The 17571-nt window shown below is 33.1% G+C and overlaps 3 protein-coding genes across 4 annotated transcripts; 2 read left to right on the forward strand and 1 right to left on the reverse strand.

Moving 5' to 3' along the window:
* Nucleotides 1–211: 211 nt before the first annotated feature.
* On the forward strand, nt 212–3071 carry LOC124841551 (uncharacterized). Of its 2 annotated transcripts, none has more exons than XM_047317838.2 (8): nt 212–363; nt 915–1059; nt 1151–1270; nt 1353–1396; nt 1512–1637; nt 2155–2239; nt 2608–2664; nt 2765–3071. In XM_047317838.2, exons 1-8 carry the CDS (start codon nt 296–298, stop codon nt 2840–2842), a joined length of 723 nt encoding a protein of 240 aa, XP_047173794.1. In that variant the 5' UTR covers nt 212–295; the 3' UTR covers nt 2843–3071. The 2 variants fall into 2 exon arrangements, with proteins under 2 accessions (XP_047173794.1, XP_047173795.1); XM_047317839.2 differs by lacking the exon at nt 212–363 and adding an exon at nt 370–577.
* Nucleotides 3072–4547: 1476 nt separating this feature from the next.
* Nucleotides 4548–11706, reverse strand: LOC124841553 (E3 ubiquitin-protein ligase At3g02290-like). The gene is made up of 5 exons (XM_047317841.2): nt 11453–11706; nt 10367–10750; nt 8044–8464; nt 6559–6668; nt 4548–4863 (listed from the first exon to the last, which is right to left on the reverse strand). Exons 2-5 carry the CDS (start codon nt 10484–10486, stop codon nt 4837–4839), a joined length of 678 nt encoding a protein of 225 aa, XP_047173797.1. The 5' UTR covers nt 10487–10750; nt 11453–11706; the 3' UTR covers nt 4548–4836.
* Nucleotides 11707–14720: 3014 nt separating this feature from the next.
* On the forward strand, nt 14721–16241 carry LOC124841558 (receptor-like protein kinase FERONIA). Its single transcript, XM_047317848.2, has 2 exons — nt 14721–15460; nt 15610–16241. The coding sequence occupies exons 1-2, from the start codon at nt 14848–14850 to the stop codon at nt 16101–16103; spliced, it is 1107 nt and encodes a 368-aa protein (XP_047173804.2). The 5' UTR covers nt 14721–14847; the 3' UTR covers nt 16104–16241.
* The last annotated feature ends 1330 nt before the right edge of the window (nt 16242–17571 follow it).

A 17571-nucleotide genomic window follows, 5' to 3' on the forward strand; every position in this document is an offset into this window, starting at 1 on the left:
ATGCTTAATATAACAACTTTCATCTATAAATTATTAACAGATTTAGAAATTATGATAAATATATGTTTATTTGATAACCAGAGTATTAGGAAGAAAACTATTTAAATTTTGTAAATAATTATTAAAATATAGTAATTAGGATGGTTGGGTCTGAAAGGACGACTTGAACAGTTAGGAGAAGAATTTAAAAAGAACATAAAACCATAATAAATAATAATAATACAGTCAAAGGGACAAGTTTGTCCTCCTGGTTTAGGTTTATAATCTCTGGTCATTGTCAAAGAATAGATTCCATATGCAATTCGTTGGAGTCGTGACAAAGCTTTTGAATTTATTGCCTCTCCTCTCTGTTTATCCTTCCAGGTAAATTGGGTTGGTTATTGATTATGCTTGTCTTTTCTTTTCTTTTTTTCTCTTGTCAAACTTTATCTTCTTTCTAATTTTTGTTTTCTAAACTGTTGTGGGTTGTTCTGCATCTGATATTTCACAGCATTTTTTCTTTGTCTATCTGCCTTTATAGCGGATTAAGATTTTGTTATGCAAATATGAAGATATGAGAAAGGGAAACTTTGATGCAGTATGCATGCAGAATTTGATACTTTCTTTACTGTTTTCTCGGTAGATCAATAGTTTGATTTTATCCCACTAATTTGCATTGATCTTTAACCCAACGCTTCATTTACATGAATTAAGGAAATGAAAAGTGTTTGGAATGATCTCACTTTTATTAGTCCAGCCTTAAGTTTTGGTATGAAACTTGGGTCATAGTTCTCTAGAAGCATTAGGAAGAAATATGACGGGTTAGAGATGATTAATATGTTTCTCTCAAAATTAATGGTAATAGTTTAAGAATATTGTTCCTCCTTGCCATAGCAATCTTTACGTTTACTTGTTATGTTGTAATCATATTGCAGAAACAGCAGGATGATGAGTGAGACTTCTGAAAAGAAACTTGTGAGAATTGACGTTACTTCTGATACTGTGTGCCCATGGTGCTTTGTTGGCAAAAAGAATTTAGATAGGGCATTAGCTGCCTCCAATGATAAATACTACTTCGAGGTTCACACTCTCCTCTTGTTTGTGCGTATGCATTGAAACCAAATATATCTGCCTTTTTCATGTGTTAATTTGCTGTTTAACTGAATTTAAGGTAACATGGCATCCGTTTCAACTTGATCCTGAAGCTCCTAAAGAAGGCATTGACAAAAGGGAGTATTACAGAAGAAAGTTTGGTTCCCAATCAGAACGGATGGAAGCTCGGATGTCAGAGGTTTATATCTGTTGATCACTCTGTTATCATTGGTCTGTGTTGTCTATTTTTCATCCCAACGAAGAAGTTTGGTACTTGGCAGGTGTTCAAGAATGTTGGTCTGGAGTATTGTTTGTCTGGACTCACGTAAGATAGATAGTGGTTTTACATTTCATCAAAGGACAAGCATATAGAAATCACTTTAAAAATGGAGTGTTCTGAAGTTTGTCTAAGTTATGTTCAACAAACATGGTTTTGGCAGGGGAAACACTATTGACAGCCACAGACTTATATATTTTGCAAGACAGCAGGGTCCTGAGAAGCAACATCTTCTAGTTGAAGAACTTGCCATAGGCTATTTCACACAGGGAAAATACATTGGTGACCAGTAAGTGTTGTTATCTGTTTTGTTTGCTCAATTAATGCCACTTCATGTATGTTCTTTTAAGCCCTTCCAAGGACAAATACGACATACTCCATTGAAGACATGTCCATCGGAATGGGTTTCAGTAGAGCTGAATTGTTTCTCTTTCTGGCATATCAGTGACGCTTAATACTCACAAGACAAGCGATTTATATATATATATATATATATATATATATATTTTATTTCTTTGAGGTTGAATATCTCATTTCTTCCAGGGATGTGCATTAAAAAAATTAACAGTACTCTTTAAAGTGAATTCAAAAGTGATATTAAACAGCTTGAAACAAATGCGATGATGGGCGGTCTTTTGTGGTAGGATTTAGCAGACATCGCTGGACGTTTAAACTAAATTGTCTTCAAATCGACTTCCTTAGATACTAACATAGTTAGGATTGCAATTAGCATTGCATTAGCTCTACTACTTTATTAAAAAAAAGTTCCTACGACATAGTAATTATCATTTTCAATTTGGATGCAGTGAGTTTCTTCTTGAATCTGCTGCAAAGGTTGGTATAGTTGGAGCAGAAGAGTTTCTTAAGGATCCCAACAATGGTCTGAAGGAGGTAATACACATATAAAAATACACTTCTTTATGCTATTTTCAAATTCAAATTATTACTAGGATATGCATTATTGGATTTAATATTTGAGTTAAAAGGCATTGCAAGTTATAACTTCAAAATGCTAAATTCATTTCCTTCTTTTTGGTGTTAACGTCAAACTGGTAGCGTTATATTTTCAGTCTGTGTTTAGTTTTCAGTTTACCTGTGTAGAGTCATTACACCATTTAAACGGTAACCATACAGAACCTTAGTTCTTAGGCAGACACGAAATGGCATAAATTACTTTACAACAACTACAACAAAACCCGATTTTTACTTGGTGAGATCGACTAATGATGCTCTTGCTTTCCATGACTCTATTTACCTAGGTTGAGGAGGAGCTTAACACGATTTCTCGAAACATTTCAGGGGTTCCATATTATGTGGTAGGTGCTGTGTACAGTGTTAAATTCCAGTCTGTTTTTTTACAGTGTCATAAAGATTGAAAAAAAAAACAAAGTTATTCACTTATTTATCATTTGGCAGATTAATGGAAAACACAAGTTGAGTGGTGGACAAATCCCTGAAGTCTTCTTGAAAGCTTTCCAAGTTGCTACAACTTGACTTTCAGCTCTTAGCAGTTTCTATTATACAATAAGGATGAAACCTTGGAAATGAAAAGTTGGTCTTCAGAGTTTTATAGCACTCTATCATATGTGAAACTTCTATTGACATGCAAGAGAATGTTTATGTTTTACAATAATGTGTATATAGTGTGTCTTTGCCCTTGTTTATCGGATAGCCATAATAAATTCAATGTCTTTGCTATTTATCTGGCATTGCTATCCATACATTTATTGTCCTGCTATTTTAAATTTTGCACCCTGTGTGAAATGCTTATGCTTGATTTGGTTGGCAAAAAAATGTAATTTCCCTTCCGTTAGCACCGTTTTGCCTAGAGAAAGATGTCACAGTATCTTAGGTTACTTTATACGAGTAACCTAAATCTACGCTCTCTTCTCACTCAAAAACTAGAACAATAGAAATGAAAGTATGTATGTATTATTGATTCTGTAAAGTATAGAAAATTACAAAGTGTAATCTCCTCCAAGAAAGCCTATCTTCCCCACTGGCAAATATGCCCAGTCTATATTCAAAAGAAAAATAACCTCTTGAATAGAGTTACAGGAAGACTATTTATAGTGTTGCCTTTCGAAACCCTAACCTTTCTGCTAACCCAAATTGCTTCTACTAAATATCATCCGGTCTACCCTTCCATCTTCCCTCTGGGCTACCGTTTGGCCCTTAACTCCCTCTTCCCTTGAAACCACCGTTCGGTCTTTAACTTCCCCCTGCCTTATCATGATACCGTTCGGTCTACTTTTTCTCTATTACACCGTTCGGCCTACACCGTTCAGCCTAGCTTCTCCTCTCTTACTCCGTTCGGCCTCACTTCCCCTTTGCCTTACCATTCGCCCTAGTTTTCCCTCTCTTACTTTCGGCTAAGTTTTCCCTTGCCTTACTGTTCAGACCATTCGGCTTCGCTTCCCCTTTTCTTTATGTTCAGCCTCACTTCCCCTTTACCTTACCGTTCGGCCTCACTTCCAACGCGCCTTACCTTTCAGTACTATGATACTTCCCTCTTTTTTTCCTAACCCAGTAATAAGTTTTTATTAGCCTTTTGTTTAAATAAGAGCTTAGGGATAGTATTTTTAGCTTTATAATCCTCCATTAATTCAAGCTTATATCTTTACAACCAATAACTTCAGGTTTTGGCCCTTTTCATATTTCTTGTTGACCGAAAACATTGATGAGCAACGACTTAAGGACCTTTCATCCTTCTGCTACTGACCCTGCAACCAGTGTTGTTGACAGATTCATGTTTTCATTTACACTTTCACTTCAGCACACGTCAAGTTGCTGTAAGCTTTTTGAAATACCACATTCACACAGTTGCTTCGGAAAACAGGTCAAATCAGCGCTCAGCTTAAAAAGTGGTTTACGCCAAATCAAATCATTAGAACTTTATTTAAATTAAAAGAAAATCAGAGTACACCAAACCTGTAGAAATTATAATGTGTACGATGAGTTGAGGCACACTTAATATAAAACTATTTAATGAAAATTTTCAAAAGTTTGGTTTTGCATATCTCGTTTAATTTTAAAAATTAGCAATATTCCAAGGAACTAACCATATTTTCCCATGTCCAATTTGGATTAATTCTCTTCTTTCTACGGCTCATCAGTTGCATAAACCAATTAGGAAAAGAGGTTCAAAAACTGAACTTATGGAGTAAGCTCATAAAAAATATGAACAAAAACTCAAAAATAAAAAAACAGAGAGGTAATCATTCTATTACAAGGCAAACTGTTGAAACCATTACAAAGTTCCCACCTAAAATGAAATTTTCTTTTAATCTTCGCAGTTTTGGCGAGGGCCAAAGTATAAATATAGAAACAACTTGGATGAGATTGAACTTACATTGATGGTTAATAAAAGTTATTTACTAACTATACACGATAAGCACTTAATCTGAAGTATTCACAATGTCTATGCTTGTATTTTTCCTTTCCTCTGATGTTGGTATTATCCACGACATAAACCTTTTTAGTCAAGATTAAGTCGTTTCATCGAATACCATCTCCTACAACAAAAATATAAATAAGTAAATATCACGATTCAGTACACCCCAACTTCTAGTGCAGATTTTAGCCTACAAATCTTGAATGCACATATTGTCAAATGCACAAATTATTATCCATGTGCTAGCACTCCAGTCATGCTGAATTTATATACTATATTAGATCAATATTAAAATAGCATAATCATAAAAGGTTGTGTGAAAATAAAAAATATTGCTAGAATCAAGCTGAAACGGACAGACAAGTAAATTGACATACAAGTGATATTTCATATATAAACAATATTAATGCATGCCAGGTGGAAGTCTATGTCAGCGAAGTTAAAATAATTATTATCATGCCCAAGTATGTCGGCATTTCCATCACCTCCTATCATATATAAACTTTTAGAATTATATAAAATCACATATTGAATAATAAATAGACCGTGCCATTAAGTTTGTAGTAACAAGTAACAGAGTTAATAACCAAGGGTCACAGAATACACCTAATATTTCTGTGATCAAAAGCTACAGTTTCTAAAAAGATACAATGCATCAGAAAATAAGTTCCATAAGACAATGAATGATGATCATAATAAATAGTTATCGTAGAAGAAAAACTGAAATACGCCTGTTATGTATCCAAAACGGCCTTTTTTATATAAACATATGGCTTTGGCCTTTAATTTCAATTCAGTTCAGTTTTTCTTACAACATTTTTTGTACCTACAAGCCTCATGTCATAAAATCATACTAAATTCATCCCAAGTGGAAATTCCATCTCACTATTAAAAAGTGCTTATCAAGCCCTTTAAATGGAAATATTACAAAATGGCACATTCTATGTCCAACATCACAATTATGTAGCAAAAGCATACACATTTTTATGATTTTTGGCCAGAGATGTGCTGAGAACACACTCTTTGTAACATACTCTCGTATTGACTAAGATTTATTCAAAACTAAAAATTTAGGAGAGAGATTCAGTGATTTCCAATAAATTTCACCAATGAAAGAGACTGCTTTCAAAGGAATGCGTTCCTAGCATTACTATATGCGGAAATTTCACAAGCCATTTCCCTCATCACAAACACATTGTCTTTTCCCCTGTTCTGAGATAAATAAACAAGAAATTTCAACGGATTTAATAAGCCGCTCACCCAAATCAAGAACAGGGTCGAGAAACTGCCTAAAAAATCACGGAGCAGTGTTTTCTGTTGGACAGAGAGACTTAACAACAAGAATTGAATGACTAACAGAGTAAAACCTATGATTTTTTTTTACTATTCATACATTTTATTTATTTATTTATCATTTCATCACGCACTGCACAAATACTAACCAAGTATTCTTAACAAGAATCTTGTTATTTGGTAGCCTGATGTTTTCCAAGCTACCATGCCAATTAGATGGTTTTTGAATCCTAAACTTTTGCCCTTCAGCAATATGTTGGCACACAAGCTCATTTGAACGGGAAGAACTGGACCTGTTCAACAGTTTGTTCTGGAACTGGATGGTTAAAAACATTTTGCACTATGGACACCATACAGTTTACATAACTAAACCAGAGACGTCGTCAATTTGCGGGTTTCTGGTTGAACTAACTAGTTCAGCCTGGTTCTTAACCTACTAATTTTATGTGTTCCATATTCTAATTTCTAATGAAGAGGGATATTTCAGTAAGAAATAATTCATAAAATACCAAGTAAACATTACCTTCCCACAAACAGGACAATTGTCACTTCTTTCCATCCACTCATAAATGCAACCAAGGTGAAAATGATGAGAGCATTTTGTCAATATCTTTGGATTCTCTTCAGTGTATTCTGCAAGCAAAAATAATTGAAACAAATGTAAGAATATGATAAAGTTGCTATTGCCAATATAGTGTCCATCCTGGTGTTAACAAGTACAACCAATATACGTTTTTACAAGCACAAGTATTCATCAAAATTTAAGGATTGGCCTCCAACATTCCTGAGCTCAAATATAAAGTTACATTCTAAATTCTAAGTCAATGCCGCCAATCAATATTAACGGACTATGTTTTTCTACATTCCAGATCACCTTATGAAATGGCATGTAGAAACCATTGAATGAAGCATAATTATTTTCTTTAATTCTTCAAAACATGAAGCTTTGATTTTTTGTTCCCTCTTCACAATTTACAGGACAGAAGGCACACCTGACAGTCTCAATATCATTTGCAACAAGTAAATCAAATAAAATATAATATCCGAGTAAACCCCTACTTGCCCTCCCTGTTTTGAGCACATAGTTGAAAGCTGGATTTTAGAATATTTTTAGTGGTTTCCTTATATTTTATATCAGAAAGCGTGTAGTTCTGATTCAAGACTAAACATATCCTCCTTTCATGCATGTATTGGAGAGTGGAGACCAAAAAACATGATTAATGCCAATATCTTCCCCGTTTTGTTACTAAACCAGATCTCCAGTGGCATTTCATCATTTACAGATAAAGCCTTCCCTACATCACAATCCTCAGTTGGTCAGTTTTGTTCATATCCTAAAAAATTCAGAAAGGCTACAGCCCTCAATTCTTATAAGCATTTACATCATTCCATGTAGTTCTTTCTCTGTTTTCCGTGTTGTGTTAAGGGAGAGAGTTTCACATGATGCGTTTGTAATATTTTCAAAGAGCTCGCATTGTGTTTTCCTATATTTCAAAAAGGTTTCTTTTTAAAAGTTTTAATTTCCGAGTTTGGTGGCCACAACTTCTTTTGATGAACCATGGTACAACAGTAAAGATAACTCCTTCCGACAGACACATGAAAGTTACAAGTTCAAATTCTGGCCATGGCCTATACTGTAGTAAGGTTGTGAACATCTACCTTTCCAAACCCTTAATAACCAGGAATCTCATGCATTGAGCTGCACCTTTTGCTTCCTTGACTTTAGTGGTAACTGACTAATGAAATTATCTGAAGACTGAATTTTAACATTCATTATAATTATTTTTTTTGGTATGTTTCCATTTTTTAGCATTTTATCAATGAGTAGAACAAATCATTTAACTTGTATCCATAGTCTTCAATCAAACAGCTATCCAACTATAGCAGCCCTAAATTGAACATTTTGCTGCTATCAGGATTTTGCTACAGACCAATATTTCATGCAAAATTGAGCCCCAGCATCGTGTGATCTTCTGATGAAAAATTTGAGTACAAATAAAAATCATACCTTCAAGGCAAGTTGGACAGACATCCTCCACTTCCGACGATGAATAGACAACCCCAGCTCCAGTCGTAAGTTTTGCTGATGAAAGTCTCACAGAGGACTTCCGATATTCCTTTGATCCATCTTCACTGGTATCGTTCCATTTACCACCCAAACTTAAAGATTCTGAGTCAGTATCTACATCACCTCTTAGAGGTTCTGACTCTTCATTCAAATGACTTGAACCCTTCTCACGTCTTGACACTAATCCATCTCGCTGTGAACGGAAAAACCTGGGGTCTGAATCATAAGGCAAGGGCCTTGGAGGAGAGCGGTACATGTCAGATAGAGAATTATCAAGTGAAGCTGTAGAAGTCATAGATGCTGTGCCCTGTAAAGATGAAGGAATCGCATGCGCTTCCCCTCTACGGAATATTGATGCATACTGAAATTCGAGGAAGATTGGAAAGAGATTTAGCATATAAGGAGTACAGTTCTCGTAATTATAAATGGATCTAAGACTAAAATACTTTCCACCAAATATTAATGTACTTAGCAATCAATACAATTGAATTAATAACACCAAATTCGTTAGATTAACAGATGCAGCAAAGCTTTCCTAAACAAAATTATAGGCGATTACAACTTCTTATTAATTAATTTTTTATGGCCTTCTCACAAGAAGTTTAGCACCAGGGCTTCAAGAAAATTATCCCTTACAAATCTAATATCAAAATCATAAGCCTACACGTAAACTCAATTTACGGTCCTAAATCCATGAAATGGGTTAACTCGTTTTAAAGTAAGCTAGAGTAAATTAAAAAAAAAAAAAAAAAAAAATCGCTCAAACAAGTGCAAAATCACGATTTTAGTGGTAGTTCTGCAAATTCCGTTGGGCAATAGTTGCCCATAACAATGCTGGGTGAGAGCATTTTTGGGTTGTGATTTATTAAAAACAGAGAACTAGGGTACTCCACTATTCTCTTGCAACTTGGGTCTGAAATTTGTGGTTCTCTCTCCTCTCCTCTCATCTGTTCATCTATCATGCAATCAGACCTGTATCTGAGCCAGTGGCATTCTTTCTCTCTTCCAACCGGACCAGGCCTGCCTCTTTTCTGTATAAGAACACTCACCAACAAGGTATTTTCATTAACTGACCCGTGCATAAGAACAACCAAAATAAATTTCATATTTACACACTGATTCAAAATTTGGGACTTGGGAGTACATCAAATACACTGGTTTTGTTCCTTTAATTTCTTAGTGCAATGTATTGGGGTAATTTAGTTTTCTATTTTGTTTTAGGGCAAATTACATTGACCACCCCTGAGGTTTTGTGAAATTACACTAAAATCTCTAATTTTTTCAATACTTACAGTGATCTCCCTCGTATGGGTACATGTTATAATGCTTTTCAAGAGCTTGAGGAGGTTAGCGCAGTGTAAACAAACGTATCTGTGTAATATTTATCAGACAATTAAAGGAGGGAAGATTGGGGATAGGAAAAAAGGGTCTGTGTAATTTTCCAAACCTTAAGAGTAATTAGAATAATTTTCTCTTTATTTTATAATGGAATTGAAATGTTGAATTATTGTATTATATTATTTGTTGGCATTTTAATAACTTCTGCATATTAAGTAAACTATTGAAAGTTTACGTTGCATGCAAATGTTCAGAGCTTCCATGAGTTTATGCAAACTCTCAATTTTGACAACCTTAATATTTACTTTAGACCAGAAGTTTAGAAAAAATGCATATATGAAATACATCACAATTTATACTGTTTTGGATGATTGGGAAATCTATTTCAATACTAAAAGGTTTTTCAAAATACTAATGAAAATGACAGCAATCTCAACATATGACTTCAATTATGAGTATTTTTCACATTATATAGTTCTGAGCGACAGAACAATAAACAGGAAGCATGTATACATAATAATAACAAAAAACAACAGAAGCTCCTACAAATGTAAAAGGTATGTTTGCCACTTCACACGTAGGGAATTCTCAGCACAGATAGTGCATCAAGACATGACCATGAAGAAAGACCTCTAGGTTACCATAGCAGGTGTCAGAATATGAAGAAGGCAAAAATTCAGCCATATATACAGGCCACTATTGTCCATGGCAATGCTATAACGAGCCTCCCTTCACAAATTTCCCATGGTGAAGGGTTGAAAAAACACCAAGTTGTAAAGTTATGGAGGCACAATAACGGTTGTTTAACATTAAGCAATACTTCAAAATCAAACTACAGACAGAACACGCAAGACAGGGTCCAAAAGTGAATCAAAATAAAACAAGGGAATGGAACATGACAGGGTGTTAGGAGTTAGAAACATACCACAGTCAAAACGTTCTGTAGGAAGCAACTGAGACACATACAGTTCCTATATACAGGACTATTTGGATTCACATAATCTTCAAAATCATCAACATTAAAACAGCAACAAACTGATCCCATTGTTTCAGCTTCAATATCCTTCTCTCTTTCAATTTAAAAAATTTTCACTACTCAACTCAAAGATCATCAAAACATTGATGCTGCTACATGTAAAAGAGTCCCCAACAGCACTAAACAAGACTAATGACTATCCTTCCATTAATAAATAAAGGAGAGAGGATTCTAAGCTCGCAGAAGTACAATTGCCTCCGCAAACCAGTACCCTCCCTCTTCTGTTCAGATGATCTGTTATATGGATGAGCAAGCTCTGATTCTCTTGATCACCTGAAACATACATCGAAATTGAATAAATATCACTGAAACCAAAACCATTTGAGAAGGGCAAAGTACAAGCTTCTAGTCATGCAATTGGAAAATAAAAATAACAGATTTTTCTATAAGCCTGAATTGAACAATACAATTCAACTAATGTTGATGCTCCAAATCCAAAGCATCACACACGCAAAAACATCATTGCAAAAATACGTGCAATAAAACTAAACACCAAAAAAGTGTACTGCAACTATGAGTGCTTCAAGGAAAAGCTATAAGATGCAATATTCCTTCAATTTTTGGCAAAAATGATTGGTTACTTCACTGGTAACCGGTTAGTCGTGCTAATACATCAACTAGCAGAAGGATCAACTTCCGTTTCAGCTGAAATATCACAATCACTGTTTCACTATTTAGAAAACAACCTACACACAAAGAAGCAAACCACGCCCTCCATCCTAGAAATTGAAAAGTCAACAAGATAAAAACACAAAAATCACATGCATCAATTGTCAAAAGAAACACCGGAGTCCCCCACACAAGAAGAAAAAAATCAACCCAAAAAAAATCCCACAGAAGAAAAACTGAAAAAAGAAATACCCATTTGCGATTCTCAAATAAGAAGGAAACCAAACTATCAAAAACCAAAAAGGGCATGCGAGGAAAAGGACAGCGGTTAAATTTCTGAAAACGAAAACAAAAAAAAAAAAACACCTGAGAGAATTTTGAATGAAATTCTTATTGGGGGCAGAGAATAAGAGTGCGATACAGATAAAGCTATAGAAGATTGAAATTTTTGTGAAGTTGGAAATCTAGTTCCATAAAAGGGGGGTTTTGGAGTTTTGGGAAAAATTGCCAGAACGAATCACCAGACGAGTTCTTGGTTTCTCTCTGCTTTTCTCTCTTCTAATGTCCCATCATTGTTTCAGTGGGTGAGTGGGTGGAGGAATCTATAACCCTTCAAAACTTTTCCAAAAGTCTAACATGAAACACAAAGTAGTGATTCACCGACAAACCGCCAGTTATAACCGTCAGATACCATAATAAAAAATTCAATGGCTGAGATTAGTGTTAGTCAAAATATATTGAATTTACTTTTGTTCAAACCCTGGAAATGTTTATTTAATCTTTACGCTTTAGTGCATGTTTCGATATTTGTAAATGTTTTGTGTCAAAAGCTTAGGTTGAAGATCTTCCTTTTATTTAGGCATTGAATGCTTGAAATATCACAATCATATATATAATTATTTTGTATAAGCCAAATAATATTATTAATTCATCCATTTCAATTTTATTCAATGTTTGCATACGTTGGATGCAATAATTTATGATTAATTTTGAAATAAATGTTGAATATGCTTTTTTTCTGTAAAATAAAAAATAAAAACTAAATATGAAGGACAGTGACTCTTTTGTTTATGTTTAAAATAAAATATTTGTACCATATTCATTGAGACAAGTTGCATATCTGATGTTCTTGTACTCCATGTATAAGCACGGCAATGTGGTATATAGCTGTACCTTATAAAGGGAAAATATATACATAAAGATATAATCATTAACTAATATTAAATTTTATAAAATTATTAAAAATATAATGATTTATATAAATAATACTGAGTTATTAGATTATTTTCATGATAAATTTATTAACTTTAAAATAATTATTTTTGGAATCATGTTTCACGTAATTACTTACTGGTTAAGAATGTAAAGTTACAGAATGAATAGTATTAAATACTCTGTGAAATTATTCAAACTCCTAATAATTTTTTGTACTTTTGTGGTAATTTATTTTATTGTTTAAAAAGCATCATTCTAATCATTTTTATATATTTGTCTCTTTAATTGGTTAAAACATTACACAGTATAATCTTCTAAAGAAATATTCTTGTAAATGCTAAAAAAAACATAACTTTACAAAACATCATAATAATTAGTTTAATTTACTCGCAATTTTATATTGACAGGGTGTGAAAATTAACCTATTATTATAAATTGTTGATAACAATGGTTTTCTATACAGAAAACATGCGTAGTATATGTTTCTTTATTTTTGTCATTTATGTATTTTGAGTAAAAATTACATATTCTTTTTTACATAAAATTCATTATTCTGTAAATTATAAACAAAAAAATATGATATTCAATAGTTATATGTTATTTTAAACAAAAATATATTTATCAAGACAAAAATATGCTAATATATGAGATAAAATTAAAACTCATGTAAATCAGTAAAACCTACTTATAATTTTACAAACCAACCTATTTTGACAAAGACTAAGCTTGATATGGTGAGAAAGTTCTCAAACTAAATAAATTATTCCTTACAACTCATTCTAGACTTATAATACTATTTTGAAAAATATTCAAGATTTTAAATTATAAGATATTGTTCATAGTCAAATAGTATTTTCATCATGTTATATAACATCATAGAACAATTATAGGATTTTTATAAAGAATTTACCATCAAAATATCACTTCTCAGAAACCTATGTCCAATTTCATTAACCCATGACACCTGCAAAATAGAAAGCATGGAGTCATAATTAATTACACAATTAAGCATATCTTGTAACCAATTTCACAATAAAACTCATGAAATTGCATACATAATATGTTACTCTTAGTTTTCTGCAAAATTATTATCTGTATTAGTATGTTTAAAAGTATTGCTTAACAACTTTTTAAGATAGATAATCATCAATATTTCAATCCAAAAACTTCATCATAATTGTCATTGATAGCATAATCTTCCAAAACAATATACAGTACTACTCCAGGCAACTGACAAAATTTAGTAAATATCAACAACCATGTACATCATTTCCAAATTTAGTAAATTTATCATCTATATGTTTAGAAAGAAAACTCAACCATACCACCAATGACAAAATTAAATAATTGATAATCTCTCAACTTTAATATTCTACCTTTCCATTTATGAAATACATCTTGATTTTTTTCTTCCATAACAAACTTTAAATATATTTCTCCTTAGGAATACTTTTAAATATCTAAACATCAAAATAATCAAAGACTATATATAATATCACAGGTATACAAAAGATATAAAAGAATAGAAATACCTTTAAATAACTATTCAAATTAATACTGCCATTATTGACCAACTTCAAAAAGCCTTTAGAGTAAATGTTATCAAATTCATAAATTTATTATACCTGATAATTTGTAACTGGTGTTTATAGTGGGAGTGAAATAAGGACACAACTACCCATAAACCCGTCGGATTAAAGAAGAAAAAAAGCAAGTTGAATTAATAAATTGGAGACAAATTAAATCATATCTTTGATGATAAAATTAAACAATAAAATACTTAAAAAATATATTTTAAACACTCAACATAATAATATTTTAATTTTAATTTAATTGAAAATACTCAAATTGATGAAATGGTTATAATTAAATAATGCTAAGAATTACTTCCATCCTTAATTGAAAGCACTTATAATTAATTCATATTTTAGAAATTTTGAATAATTTAGTCAGTACTAGTAATCTGTCTATAATTGTAATTAGTATTTCCCTAATGATCATTAAAACTAAATTTTAATGACAAAAAATTGTAATTAATAATTCAATTTTTAAATTATTAATGAAAAAAAAACAATAGCAGTAGCAGAATTTTAATCTTTAAAACTAAATTTTTTGATATCATAAAAACCAATTCATAATATTTATTATTTATAAATTAAAATAATTGAAAATTTTTCTGAAAATATTTAATCAAATAACAACTAAAAGAATGCTATAAAAAAAACTCTGAAGAATAACTTATAAACTAGAGAAAAAAAATATTATAATTTTTATAAACTACATGTTTGAAGCAATTATTTTGTGCTTCACTTTACCTTTTCAAAAAGGAAAAGAAACACACACCTTATCTTGACAGTCCCACCACCTTCGATGATGAAACAACAAAAGCTGTCCATATTTTTCATTTGATATTAATCAATATATTAAACTCTTTTTTATCAAAACTAACAAAAAATATAGTGTTTAGCAAGAAATTTAAAATGTAACCATGGGTGTCGGTACTAATTAGACACTCAGTTTCAATCTCTGTGCCAAGAAATCTAAAAATGTTTCTGAAATGTTTTGGTGACTCAAGTTCATCTAGGAGACAATATCCAACCGTAATAGAAGAGTTGTGCCGTCATTTTTCTCTTGCTGATATTCGGAAATCAACCAACAATTTTGATCATAACAGAGAAATTGCTGAAGGAGCAGTCGGTAAAGTATACAGAGGTTGTCTCCAACACAATGATGGTTCTTATTACGAAGTCGCAGTGAAGCGATTTCACGGGCAAAGCTGTGAAATATTAAAAAGAGAAGTAGAGTTACTGTGTCAGCTTCGCCATCCTAATTGTGTGTCTATCGTAGGATTTTGCAACCACGAAACAGAGAGCATTATTGTGTATGAGAACATGTCCAATGGATCTCTGGATCGACACCTGCGAAGTGAGGTTAGGGAAGCACTTCCATGGAAAAAAAGGATACAGATTTGCATAGGAGCGGCGCGTGGACTACACTACCTTCATGCCGGACTCAAGCGCACCATCATTCACCATGACATCAAGCCTAGAAAAATTCTTTTGGACGACAACATGCACCCAAAACTCTCAGGTTTCAGCTCTAGCTTACTGGGAGCACATTTCAAGGAAAAACCAAAACCAATAAAAACGGATTTTTTAGGTAATTGTTCATATCTATGTTATTGTATAATAATATATCTTATAATTATATGCTGCTACAGAATAGTTTTCGGTTTTATTGAGCTTACTTACTGCAATGAATTTGTGTGAATTAAACTGAACAAAGCTGATGATAGTTTCTCTTTTTAGGTACTTGTGGTTACTTACCTGTTGAGTCATTTACGACCGATAATGTCACAGATAAATGGGATGTTTACTCATTTGGTATGACTCTACTGGAAGTTGTGGGAGTAAGAAGAATTTTTGAACGGGTTTATTTTGAAATAGAAAAAGAATTACTGGAGAAGTGTATTGAGGAGAATATTGATCCGAAAATCAAAGGAGAGATTGCACCAGAGTGTTGGCAAGTCTTTATAGACATCGCCTTAAGATGCATAAATAAGCAACCTGATGAACGACCAGCAATGGGTGAAGTGGAGGTGGAACTTGAGCTTGCTCTGTTGGTGCAGGAACAAGAAGATATCATAAATACCGATAGCGATTATACCTTATTGTCCAAAACCGTTATTATCCCAAAATCAGAGGGGGGATTTGAGTATGTCATTGGCCTGAAAGAACAGGAAACCGTATACAGTGACTCAGAAGACATGTTCCATAGGCAATTTAGTGAGCTTTTGAAGTAGTCAAGTTTGATTAAGATATCTCTAGCTTTTGTAGCTTTCTTTGTTCTTAGTATTTTTGTGAAAGTGATTTTAAAGGAAGTTGTGATTGTAATCGTTTTCGGCTAGTACAAATTTGAAGTTGCAGCGTAGTGTTGGTAAGTCTTTATATATATATATATATATATATATATATATATATATATATATATATATATATATATATATATATATATATATATCACAGTAGGATGCAGGATGAACAACCAACAATGGAAGTTAAGCATGCTCTGTATGACAAAAACCAGCTACATCTTACGACCACAATTGTAAACGAGTATCACAGTTCTTCTGTAAGAAGGCAAGCAGGGATTGCAAAAATTATGGTAAGGATTTCAAGCAAGTCTTTTGGCATTACATGAATCATGACATTAAACGCTATGTTCAACCATACCTAAAACTAGAGTGGTAAAATGGACCAATTCAACTTGTTTAAGCCTAACCCGATATTAGTCTATCAAAAATAATTCAGATCAGACTATGTTTATCAATTGAAATCAGATTAAACTTTATAATCTGGTCTGGTTGACTTGGTGAACTAGCCTGTCGGCTTCTTTCTCTTCTTTTTTCTAGAACTTGACGAGTTATACTAAAATTTTTTATTTTTACATAAAAAAAGGTTGATTCTGGATTGAAAAGGACTAAAATAAGTTATAGTTCGGATTATTTGATCGAGTTGTCAAACCTTAGTTAAATTCTCATTTTATGTTAATATGAAGTGTAGTGATACAAATTCAATCTTTTTTTAACCAAGTTAGGTTGTCAGGTTGGCCTCATTCATCCGTGGATCTGGCCTGTCAGACTATCGACGAGCAAAGTTGATTTGGATTTTTGAATTGAAAACATTGTTCTCTTTTGGCCGAATTAGCCCGTCAAATTTTTTTTTCTATTCCTGCAAGAGTAGGTTGATGCAAAGTCATAGACCAAGCTTTCACAGGCAAATAACAAATTTTCAAACTGATTGGCACTACCCTCTGTACGAGTATTGTTTCGGTTGTAGGGGCTGAGTCGTCCAATGCCTCCACATCCTCCTCTTCTCGTCTCTTGAACGTCCGGTTCTCGCTCCTTACTTCTCGATTTCCTTCTCTGCGTGCGGGTGGGAGACCTGCGAAAGATTCTCCAATGCCAAAGTCAGTTTGAGAGCAATGGCGTTTTTCGACAGAACAGTAATAAATGTGCAGTAAATGCAACCTATCTATCACTCACCCTGGATCTGTATTTATAGTTTTTGCTATGGGCTTGGGATTAGTGAAAAGTTAATCACGGCCCAAATTCAGCCCAATAGCTTTTAACCACTACTTACCTTAAACCTGGTTAATTAGCGATGTGGCCGGTCGGTCTTTTGAAGTTTGGCCTTACGACCGGCTGACCCATATAGGCAATCTGGTTAGTTGGCGGTATGACCGACCGACCTCATATGAGTTGTTGTTTA

This window comes from Vigna umbellata, chromosome 4, assembly GCF_029865625.1.
Source record: "Vigna umbellata cultivar VRB3 chromosome 4, Vumbellata_1.0, whole genome shotgun sequence".
Lineage (NCBI taxonomy): Eukaryota > Viridiplantae > Streptophyta > Magnoliopsida > Fabales > Fabaceae > Vigna > Vigna umbellata.

Bases quoted from the DNA above. Each gene is read 5' to 3' on its own strand.
- LOC124841551 (XM_047317838.2), top strand. From the start codon at position 296: ATGCAATTCGTTGGAGTCGTGACAAAGCTTTTGAATTTATTGCCTCTC. The intron at 364-914 runs GTAAATTGGGTT...ATCATATTGCAG, and splicing joins CTCTCTGTTTATCCTTCCAG to AAACAGCAGGATGATGAGTG. The intron at 1,060-1,150 runs GTTCACACTCTC...ACTGAATTTAAG, and splicing joins ATGATAAATACTACTTCGAG to GTAACATGGCATCCGTTTCA.
- LOC124841558 (XM_047317848.2), top strand. From the start codon at position 14,848: ATGTTTCTGAAATGTTTTGGTGACTCAAGTTCATCTAGGAGACAATAT. The intron at 15,461-15,609 runs GTAATTGTTCAT...TTCTCTTTTTAG, and splicing joins AATAAAAACGGATTTTTTAG to GTACTTGTGGTTACTTACCT.
- LOC124841553 (XM_047317841.2), bottom strand. From the start codon at position 10,486: ATGGGATCAGTTTGTTGCTGTTTTAATGTTGATGATTTTGAAGATTAT. The intron at 8,465-10,366 runs GTATGTTTCTAA...CTCGAATTTCAG, and splicing joins TACAGAACGTTTTGACTGTG to TATGCATCAATATTCCGTAG. The intron at 4,864-6,558 runs GTAATGTTTACT...TTTTTGTTGTAG, and splicing joins ATTGTCCTGTTTGTGGGAAG to GAGATGGTATTCGATGAAAC.